This window comes from Oryx dammah, unplaced genomic scaffold, assembly GCF_014754425.2.
Source record: "Oryx dammah isolate SB20612 unplaced genomic scaffold, SCBI_Odam_1.1 HiC_scaffold_21, whole genome shotgun sequence".
Taxonomy (NCBI): Eukaryota; Metazoa; Chordata; class Mammalia; order Artiodactyla; family Bovidae; genus Oryx; species Oryx dammah.
In genome coordinates, this window is record NW_024070205.1 from 51,076,981 (window position 1) to 51,088,133 (window position 11,153).

General features: G+C 47.6%; 1 protein-coding gene across 1 annotated transcript in view; it reads left to right on the forward strand.

The window, feature by feature from the left end:
* PARP1 (poly(ADP-ribose) polymerase 1) overlaps positions 1–11,153 on the forward strand; it is a 41,148-nt gene that overhangs the window by 25,001 nt on the left and 4,994 nt on the right. Inside the window, exons 13-17 of the mRNA XM_040263656.1 lie at positions 1,600–1,795; positions 4,783–4,911; positions 7,766–7,849; positions 9,498–9,620; positions 10,148–10,276. Coding sequence (XP_040119590.1) covers positions 1,600–1,795; positions 4,783–4,911; positions 7,766–7,849; positions 9,498–9,620; positions 10,148–10,276 — 661 coding nt within the window. The remainder of the gene's footprint in view (positions 1–1,599; positions 1,796–4,782; positions 4,912–7,765; positions 7,850–9,497; positions 9,621–10,147; positions 10,277–11,153) is intronic.

Consider the following 11,153-nt stretch of genomic DNA (forward strand, 5'->3'; position numbering starts at 1 on the left):
GCTTTACTAGTTGAAAGGCAGACCCCTGAGAGAATGTCACAACTGGCAAATCTCGGCAGCTGCAAGTTGTAGGCACTGGCAGGCTCAGGCTCTTCCCATTTCTTCAGCTTCTCACAAACCTGTCATTTAAAATGTGAACCTCAGGGACTTCCCTGGTGATCCAGTCATTAAGAGTCCATGCTTCCAATGCAGGGGGTGTAGGTTCAATCCTTGATTGAGGAACTAAGATCCCACATGCCACACAGCACAACCAAAAATCAAAAGACTGCCAAGTCTATCCATATGAATGAAAGAAGGTTTTAAAATGTGAACCTCAAAGGGCACATAACATCCATGTGGCTATTCAAAGTTTGTAAAGAAATAAAATCCTACATCATTTAGTTTACTGCTGACTCCTGTTGGAGATTTGAAGATAGAGTTTCTTGCTTGTAAAACATAACTTTCAAAAGCTAGCTGTGTATTGGAGTGCAGGAGGAGGAGTAGGGTTTTTGTAAAAACACAGAGTGCTATAGTTCATAAACCGCAGGCAATGAGAACAGAACTGTCTACTACCAACACACAAGAAGTTAAACTGGTGATTTCAAATGGTTGGCTTATCCTGGTGGCCTTGACTTATTGGTTTTTACAGGGAAATGGCATTATAGGCTGTTAGAAGATAACAAGTTAGGTCCATGTGGTATCTGCCAAACATTTCTAGAGGGGGAAAAAAAACCAACAGAGAATGAACTTATATGCCTCTGGGCAGTAGCCCAGAAAACCAGCAGGAAGCACCAGCTTTTCTTTGAAATCTCTGATTTTACTGCTATATCTGTACTTATTGTGGTGTGAGATTTAACTTCTGCCTGATTTTCACTAAGAAAAATGCACTCCCCCAAAGCGAGGCAGCCCTGCCCCTAGAATGCCTGGGACTTAGCTCTAGCTTGAGATGAAAACTGAGGATATTAGCCTAGGTCTGTAGGTGGCTGACCCTGTGGACCACTCCCCTGCCTCCTCCCATTTCATTGTATCTCAGCCTCTGATCTGAGTCAAAGGTTCTTCATTCTTTTTAGTACCTATCGTTAATGAATGCATAACTTCCAGGTAATACTTGCTGTGTTTATTTTGGAAAAGGAATTGGATGTTTTTATGTAAAGGCCTCTGGAGAAGGAAATGGCAACCCACTCCAGTATTCTTGCCTGGAGAATCCCATGGGCAGAGGAGCGTGGCTAGCTACGGTCCATGGGGTCGCAAGAGTCGGACATGACTTAGTGACTAAACCACCGCCACCACCATGTAAAGGCCTCAGGATTTATTCCTCAAGTTCAGCTGCCAGATCCAAGGTTAAACTGTTCTTTGGTACTTTTTATAGCTCACTTGCCAGTATGATATGGAAGGGCATTTTTAAATTACTTTAAACTTAACAACTCTCAGTTTAATAGAAATTAAAATAAAAGTTTGTTTAATACTGGTTCCTTTTGTTCCTCTTTGTCAGTTACCATCATTTTGGGTTGTTTACAACTCTTCTCCCTCAAGGGAAATAGCAGGGAGAGGAAGCTCATCCTGAAATATGACCGGACGACCCGCAAAATTGTATCTGATGCTCTTCTGCTCTTCCCACAGGTACTGGATATTCAGGTCCTGGGGCCGTGTGGGCACGGTGATTGGTAGTAACAAACTGGAGCAGATGCCATCCAAGGAGGATGCCATTGAGCATTTTATGAAATTATATGAAGAGAAAACCGGAAATGCCTGGCACTCTAAAAACTTTACGAAGCATCCCAAAAAGTTCTACCCTCTGGAGATTGACTATGGCCAGGTAATCATGCTCTGACGCTTGCTAGTGCTAGTAAAAGGTTTTCTTTTAAAAACCTGCCATGAATCAGATGACATCATTGATGAATTCCACCAAATATTTAAAGAATTAATACTGGTCCTTCGTAAACTCTTCCAAGAAGCAGAAGAGGAAGGACCACTTTTCAACTCGTTATACAAGGCCAGTATTATCCTGATAACCAAAGACAGATAAAGACCTCACAGGAAAACTACAGACCAATATAGTTACGGATATAAATGCAGAGCCTTCGACAAAATGCTAACTGAGTCTAGCAGCACACGAGGATTAGACCCCATGATTGAGTAGGATTTATCCCAGGAATGCAAGGTTGGGTCAGCATGCAAAAATCAAATCAGCGTAGTGTAACATGAGCGGAATAAAGGATAGAAGCCACACCGTCATCCTAAGGAACACAGAAAAAGCATCGAATAAAATCCATGCCCTTTCATGAATCAAATCTACTCCATTAAGTATGAGGTGAAGCTTGTAAGAACAGTGTGAGCATTTTCAAGACTGTCACAAAGGAGCAGTCTTTGAAGTTGCTCCCTAAACACAAGGGAGGAGGAGTTCATAGAGGTTGCTTATCTGAAGGTCACGTGACTTGTTTTATCATCCTGATAGAATTATAGTGACTACGCTGGGTCACAGTTTTTAGTCCTAAATTATTTCATGATAATTTCCCATTATTTTTATTTGTAGCTTAATCGTCTCCCTTTACATTACCAGGCAACCTTCCAGTGTCTCTTGACTGATAACTGTTGAGGCCATTTGTTTTGACAAAATTCTTACATTGTTTCTATATGAAAACCTGTTGCTTTTATAATGAGGGGTGATACACATTTATTATGCAGAGGGAAAGAGATTTATTACAGTGGTATAGGTTTTAACTCAAATCTTTGAGGTCTAACATGTCTCAAAGGGGGATTTGAAGAATTTATAAACTGTTAAGTTCTCTAGTGTATAGAGTGTCATGAACTTTACCATTAAAAACAGAAATTAACTCTTGTATAATGCTAGGGTAGAGAACTTGGACTTGAGTGTTGGACATACTTGGTGTAACTCAGCAGTGCTCCCTACTGAGTTTATTTTTTGCATTTCAAAAAGATGTACAGTTGAACAACACAAGTTTGAATTACATGGGTCCACTTACATGTGGAATTTTTTCATTGTAAATCCTGCAGTTCCATACGATCCATGGTTGGTTGAATCCACGGATGTGCTGAGGATAGAGAGGAACCATGTAAATTATATGCACATTTTCAACTGCAAGGAGGGGTAGCTAGCACCTGAATTGTACAAAGGTACAAAAAATTTAAGCTCAAGATATACATCTGTATATTCTTCTTTTCAGTTGACAGGTACTTTCAGCCATCATATCCTTGGAGTCTTTCCTTACGCACTGTGTCACCAGCCACCCACGTTTTGCCTTAATGTTCTAGGAGTATTTCTCCATGTCCTCTAGAGCAGTGCTGTCCAACAGAGAGATGCAGCCACTTATGCAGTTTTAAATATTCTAATGGCTACATTTTATGAAGTAAGAACAGTGAAATTAATACTGTTTAACCCAGTATGTCCAAAATATTATCATTTTGATATGTTGATATCAAAATATCTTTCCTTTTTTTTTAAACTCAGTCTTTGATATCTGATGTTTTTCTAGCTCTTAAAACATATCTCAATTCAGAATGACCACAGGTCAGAACCAGGGGCTGCTCTGTTAAATGGGATTGAACTAGAGCGTCATTTCTTAAGTCTGTACAGAATTCCCTCCTCTGGTAGTAGCAATAGTGTTAGTCGCTCAGTCATGTCCTACACTTTGTGACCCCGTGGACTTGAGCCCACCAGGCTCCTCTGTCCGTGGGATTCTCCAGGCAAGAATACTGGAGTGGGTTGCCATGCCCTCCTCCAGGGGATCTTCCCGACACGAGGATCAAAACCCAGGTCTTGTGGGTGGCTGTAGTTTGTAATTTACCAAACAACACTCTCCCATCCTCCAGTTAGATATTTAGATTATTTCTAGGTATTTGCTATAATGATGCTGATGTACATATCTGTATGCCTTTTTGCTAACTATCCGTAGAGTTCCTGGTTACAGTATATGCATATAAATAAGGCTTTTTAACGTATTAGTAGTTTGCCTTGCAGTAAAGTTACAGCTAGAAGATAAGAATGCACTTAAAGACGTGTGTTTCAGCATTGAGAGTAGATCCGCTGTGACACTGATAGCAGCAGCCCTGAGCACTAGCACACGGGTCCTTCTCTGCAGCTTCATTAAGCCAAGCAGATTCCAGGAGCAAAGCCCAACACCAGTTCTCCTCATTCAAGCAAGGTCTTCGCTCAGCCTTGGGATCCCCAGCTGGCAGGAGTTAAAGTCCTGTGTTGTTAGTATATTAGGAAGAGCAATCCCAGGGAGCAGGGGTGAGGGGTCGGGATGGTGCCCGTATGTGCTTTAACGCTGTCAAGCTGCCTGGCAGGAAGTGGGACTGGTTGCTTGATCCTTTGGCACTATAGAGAAGGCTGTGTGAATTCAGTCTTGGGTGAGGCAGTGTAAGAGAAGAAAGGAGGCAGAATTTGTCCATCAGTCCAGTGTGCCTTGGGTCCAAGGTTTGCCGTTGTAGGTGCCAGCACTTCCACGTTGGGCATGAATGGGCACAGGGCACCAGCAACCCCAGTGTGGGAGGGCGTGTGGGTGCCTGCAGGTCTGCCTGTGCAGAACTGGATGCTTCGGCGGTGTCTGGAATAAGAATCGGGAGCAGCCAAGAGGATCTGGGATGCACAGGCAGTCTCATCCTGTCCATACTCAACATGTTTCTCCTGGCAACTAATGCCAAACCTTTTACATGCAGCCTTTTTTTTTTTTAAACCTTTTTACCATTGGCACTCCATCCTATATCCTTTCTCTGCCGGATGACACTACCACAACTTTGCTTGGGTTGTTTAATTGGGTCTCTTCCTGATTTTCCCTGCAGGATGAAGAGGCGGTGAAGAAGTTGACAGTAAACCCTGGCGCCAAGTCCAAGCTCCCCAAGCCAGTGCAGAGCCTCATTAAGATGATCTTTGATGTAGAAAGCATGAAGAAGGCCATGGTGGAGTATGAGGTTATTGCACTTTTGTTATGTTTGTGAGCATTTGCTGGGGTGGATGATTGGAGTGCTGAGTTGGCAACGAGTTCAATGGCTGGTCTTCAGCTTGAGACATACAGGAGCGCTGAGGCCTGGGGTACCTACACTTTCACAGAGAATCATTGGCCTGTTGTGAAATAGATGGTATGTTGTCCCCATTGCACTTTTTCCCTCGAAGTCGCCATAAAGGCGTGTGGGGCATGGTTCTTTTGTGGCTCAACCAAATAGGCCACTGAGTTGTCGTGGAAGTCCAAGATGGAGCCCATTTACAGTGAAAGAACTGCTATGACCAGCAGAGAGCTCACACTTGCTTCATCCCATAAAATGCATACCAGCCAATCATAGGGGTGGGGTGGGGGAGGGGAGTGATGAGTGAATCAGTCATATTTCTGTACAAGGAAAAGTGGCAGGGACCACCAGCCAGGGTCAGGTGCTCTCTGTCCCCTGGGAGATGCATGTTCTTGCTGCCTCGAAGCTTGGAGCCGCTTTGAAAAAGAAGCAGGGACCAGCAGAGTGCAAGAGTTGCAGATTAGCCTTGACCGTTCCGCCCCTTCACCAGCTTGCTTCCTCTCTGCTTCTTCCAGCCAGCCTTAGAGAAGGCAAGACAAATCTGGGTTGTAGAGACCACTAGCAGCTTCTCTTCCTCAGCCCTGCATCTCCCTGTCTTAAGCCCAGCCTGGCAGGACTGCTCGGGCCCTGCTGTTGTTACAGTGTTGGGTCATGTCTTAGACAACCCCCAACAGGTGTGAAGATAGCTAGGGCTTGTGCAGATATCTTGTTCAAGTAAGATATACAACCAGGCTTCTGGCTGGGAGGTCTGACAGGTTTGAACAGCTTATGGGCAGGCTCAGCAAGAATGCCTAGAGAAGAGGTGTGCCGGAGTGGGCAGGGGCATCTTCATTTCATGAATCTTTCAAAAGAAAGGTCCCACATACCCTTTCTGGTTTTCTGTACTCTGGCTTCTCTGTGACTCATAGAATTTCTCAGCTGTCATCAGACCCAGTCTCTTTCTGTGAAATGATTTTTTTTTTTAATATTGTTTTACACTCTAAAATGGGCTTTGCCTGGTGGCTCAGATGGTAAAGAATCCGCCTGCAATGCTGGAGACCTGGGTTGGGAAGATCCCCTAGAGGAAGGCATAGCACCCCACTCCAGTATTCTTGCCTGGAGAACCCCCATGCACAATGGAGCCTGGTGGGCTACAGTCCATGAGGTTGCAAAGGGGTCAGACATGACTGAGCAACTGAGCACACACACACACACACACTCTAAAACAACCTAGAGATAGGGAACTAAGCGGGTTGAGCATGTGGAGAGTGGGGCACCCACTCCCAGCCCAGTGGACTCCACGTGGGATGGGGTGGCCAGGTAGATAAGGAAACATAGTAACCAGGGGCACTGTGTGCTCCCCGTGAGGCAGGTAAGTCCTGAGCCCAGAGCAGAGTTGGAGCCGGGGCGGAGAGGGTGTGTGCTGAGTCCAGAGCCCACGCTCCAGCTTTGAAGCCTCCTTCCCCCACCCCGTAGCCCACAGTCGGGAGTGGAGGTAGCTTGTGCTGGTTGAGCCCTTCCCTTGTTCTTGTGGGCTGTGTCTGTGCATTTGAGGGTGTAGGTTAGAAAAACCAGGTCTTTGTAAAACAAACACCAGAATTACCCAGCTCGGGGAAATGCTTCCCTCAGAGTTGGTGCTGTCACTGTGGTCACACTGCTCTTGGAGCGTATCTTCTGAAGTCCCCTCTTTAGAAATGCTTTAGAGCCAACTCACAGTCCATGCTTGGGTCACTCTGCTCTTTTACTATACTATGTCCTTGGCTCAGAATACATTATCCACTCTCTTTCCTGGAGTGCACTCCAACTGTTTAACTCTTCCCAGAAACCAGCTCTCCCTGGGGATGGATGGATGGGCAGTACTGAGAATGCAGACTCTGTCACCACTGGTCCCTGATTGGTGCCTGTTGGGCTGTGAGCACCTTCACATCCTCTTAATGTTTCATGTAGTCAGATAGCAGTCCCACTTCTTGAGTGCTTGTCCAGGTCCATCTTTGTTCCAGGCCCTGCAGATACTAGCCCCAAAGATGGGCTGAGTGCAGTCCCAGGGCCAGGAGCTCAGGAGGTCTGCTGGAAACAACCCTAGAGACAGCAGCTCAGGATTCAGAGCAGGGGCCCCCATGGGGCCCTGACAGAGGAGGGGGCCTCGCCAGCATTCAGGCAGGTCACTCCCACAGGGAGTGGGTGCCTCACTCGATAGCTGGTGACCAGACCCCTGGCCACAGAGTTCATGCTTCTCCACTGCAGCCAGCTCCCTGCCTTCCTGCTGGTTCCAGGGTGTTGTGAGCAGCACTGTTGTAGGGACAGATGTTTAACCTTCAGGGTGACTGATTTGAGGGGTACAGTGTTAGCTTGATGTCAGTATGTATGTTCAGGAGCGTGTCCTTTTAAAAATAATTTTTACCACTTTATGGTTATTTTCTGGCTGGGGATGGCCTTGGCTCTGAGACCCCAGGGAGGGCCTCACTTGGGAATTAGATGAGAGTCCTGCTGTGTTTTCTTCAGAAGTGTGGGACTGTTTGAAACCCAGTGCAGGGGTGGGGGTTTGGCTTATCTCTGCCATAAATGAACAAGAGTCTTCTGTCACAGACTCCCATCCACTGCACTGGGGGTAGGGCTGCAGAGCCTGTGGAATTGGGTCACCAGGTCTCCTTAGGAGGACCAAACAGACTGTCTGCTTCTTTCGGAGCCCGGGAAGCCTGGGGTGATGTTTGGTCCGGCTCTCCCATCATCGCGCCGGACAGTGCCCAACTTTCAAAGGGAAAAAATCCCCCTGTCTCCTCAGATTGACCTTCAGAAGATGCCCTTGGGGAAGCTGAGCAAAAGGCAGATCCAGGCTGCATACTCCATCCTCAGTGAGGTCCAGCAGGTAAGACACCAACCTCTCCTCCAGCTGCCCCATGTAGGGGGCAGGGGCATCTCCTGGGCTGCCTCTCATCCTCGGGTGGGGAATACAGCAGTACATTTACTCAAGGTTAGGAAAATAGACATACTGATTCCTGCTGATTGAGGTGGTTTTCAATTCACCAAGTATGACAAGGAAAGTAAGATGATTACAATCCTGATGAATTAGCAGTGTTTTCAGTTGTCAGATATGAAGTAAACACTATATACCTGATGAGGAATTTCATTCTCCTGCCTTGTAAAAACGTTCTGATTTTATTTTGTGTGTCCTTAAGAGAGGCTGAGTTTATTTGGCAGTTACTAGGAAATCATCAAGTAGCAAGTTAAATATCGCATTGCTCTTGCTCATGGTCATTCCATGTCAACTTGCTGAGCATCTCCCAAGGTCCCCCAGTCCCCAGTGTCTTCCAGCCTCTGCCCTGGAGGGTTCCACCTGTGTTTGGGGGTCGCACATGAAAGAAGAAAACCACACAGAACGCTGAAGTCAGACCAGGGCAGTGGGCTCTGGCTGATGCTGGAGAGGAGGCCCTGAAATGTAGTGGTTAAATCTAGTTACAGCCAGTCCTGATCAGTTGATCAGACTCTTTTCTTGTTACCCACTGCTGGAGACCTGAAAGACTTTCCTCAGCCTGAGCTCTTTCCCATCCCAGAATGTCCGGGCGGAGTGGCTGGGGTGGTGTCCTTTGCCTGTTGCACAGAGCAGCCTGCAGCATAGGCAGAGGTTTACAACGAGGACAAGCCCATGTCGCCGTGAGAAGCCCACTTAGGGCTTCAGATGCTGACTCGTTGCCCCTTTACCCTCCTGTCGGCACCGAGGGTGTCTGCAGAGCGTGCACTGACTGGAGGTCCAGCTCCTCCGTTTCTTTGTGCATTTACTGAGCACCTTCTGTGTGGAGCACTAACTAGCGGTGCGGCGTGGGGAGGGGCTCACCTTTCTGTGCTGGCCCTGGCCCACCCCACCCCACCCCCGCCTTAAAGGTGAAGGTCAGTGGCCAAGGGGGCCAGATTGAATTTTATAGCAAAGGGTCTTTTTTCCTCCCCCTCAAGCTTTGGGGTTTTTTTGTTTTTGTTTTTTTATTGTATGAGGTCTTAGTGGTGACATGTGGGTTCTTTGTGGCAGTGCACAGGGTTTGCTGTAGTTGGTAACGCTTGGGCTTAGTTGCCCCGTGGCATGTGGGATCTTACTCACATTCCCTCCACTAGAAAGCAGATTCTTAACCACTGGACAACCACGAAAGTCCCCAACAGTTTGTTGTGAAATCTTTTCAAACATGCAGAAAGTTGAAAGACTTCTGTAGCAACAGCCAGTGCGCCTACCACCAAGATGCCCCAGTGAACGTTTTGCATAGCGGTGCAGGGTTTATGGGTGTATAAACCCACAACTGTCTGTACAAGTGAAATCGTGTACGGGAACCCCGTGTGTCCGGAGCCACCCAGTTTGAGGATGGGATGCTGCCCCTGCCCAGCTGAGTGACAGACGCTGTAGAAGGTGGTTTCCCAGCCTGGCCACACAGACTTGGCGGCAGCACCTGGCTTCCAGAGGACAAAGTCCGGAAAGGTGCTGGGAGCTCAGCGGTGCCTCAGGCTCTTCCCTCTGTTCCCTCCCCACAAAGGCATTGTCCCAGGGCAGCAGTGACTCTCACATCCTGGATCTCTCCAACCGCTTCTACACCCTGATCCCCCACGACTTCGGAATGAAGAAGCCTCCGCTCCTGAACAACGCAAACAGCGTGCAGGTAGCATCGCGGCCCAGGGGGAGCCGCTGGTCTGGGCTGTGCGGGGTTGGGGGGTCACTCCCTCATCACTGCCCCTCTGTGTTGTGATCCCCGAGGGCAACGGCCTCTCATTTCAAAGTAGGGTTTCTCCCCATATTAGGAGCCTGCCCATGGGTAGAACAGTTGGGTTTTCCTGCCCTTGCTGAACCACGTCAGTCGGGAAAAAGAACCATAGGAGAGGGGGGAGCATCTTTGTCTCTGCTTTCCTTCTCTCCTTCATTAGCGAGCCAGTGAGAGGTCTCCACCTGTTACCAGTGTGTGGGAGAGAAACCCCCACCACACAGCCATGTGGTTGCTGCCTCTTCTGCCCTGGAGAGCGAGCCTCCTTAGCATTCCAGAAATCCTTAGGCGTGTTCCCCGTGAACAGAGAACAGGCTGTCCCTGGACACCTGGGTGGGACCTCGTCACTGTCTATGTTAGATATCTGGGTTCTGGGTGAGTCTTTCTCCCTCACCTTGTACTTAGCTCTAGGTTTTCCTTTCCTCCAGGCCAAGGTGGAAATGCTAGACAACCTGCTGGACATTGAGGTGGCCTACAGTCTACTCAGGGGTGGTTCTGATGACAGCAGCAAGGACCCCATTGATGTCAACTATGAGAAGCTCAAAACTGACATTAAGGTAACAGGGCCCGCCCTTTCTGAAGCATCAGACCCTCTGTCCCAAGAACAGTGGTCCCCAAACTTAAACATGCATCAGGATCTCCTAGAGAGCTTGTTAAAACAGATTACTGGGGTCCAAGGATTGACCATCCTGGTAAGGTTCCTAGGTGTTTCTGCTTGTGGTCCTCTGAGAACCTCAGAGCCTTCACCTGTAAAGAAGCACCTTGTTTGCGAGGCAGGCTTCCAAGTCAAGGCAAGCGCCTGATGGCAGCCGTGTTAAAGCTGCAGTGTCTAGATTCCTGTTCTCTGGAGTCAGAGTGGCCGTGTTGGTGCGCACAGTTCTTGAACTTGGGTCTGTTGGAGGCTTGGGCAGAAAGCACCCTGCCTTGGCCAACCGGAGACATTTTTGCCTTAGCTGCAAGTTTGCCCTGGCTTTGAGCCTGGTCTCACATCTCACATGTGCCTCATTTCACAGCCCATGTCCCGCCCTGCAGTGTGAGGAAGTTCAAGTACACTGGGATCTGTTCAGCCTGGTGTCCTGTGTTTACATAACTAAAAAGAGCCTTTGCTCCGTGCTTAGGACAAAGTATAGCTTTTGTGTGGTGTGTGGGTGTGTGCAGGGTAGGATACCAAACAGCCTGGTTCTTCATGAAGGGTTTGTTAATGTCTCCATTAATGATTGTAAAGCCATTTAGTTAAGAAGCAATGAGGAGAACTAGAATTTGTACATTCTCTGAACTTATGGATTAGACTGAAAATATAAGTCCCATCACACACTCATTGATTTAGGCAGAGATTCCATTATTTGACAGTTATTTAGTGCACATTTGCTCTGATCCATGATGTGCCTGTCCCTGAGGATTCAAATGGAGCACCCATCACCATCATCAAAAGCC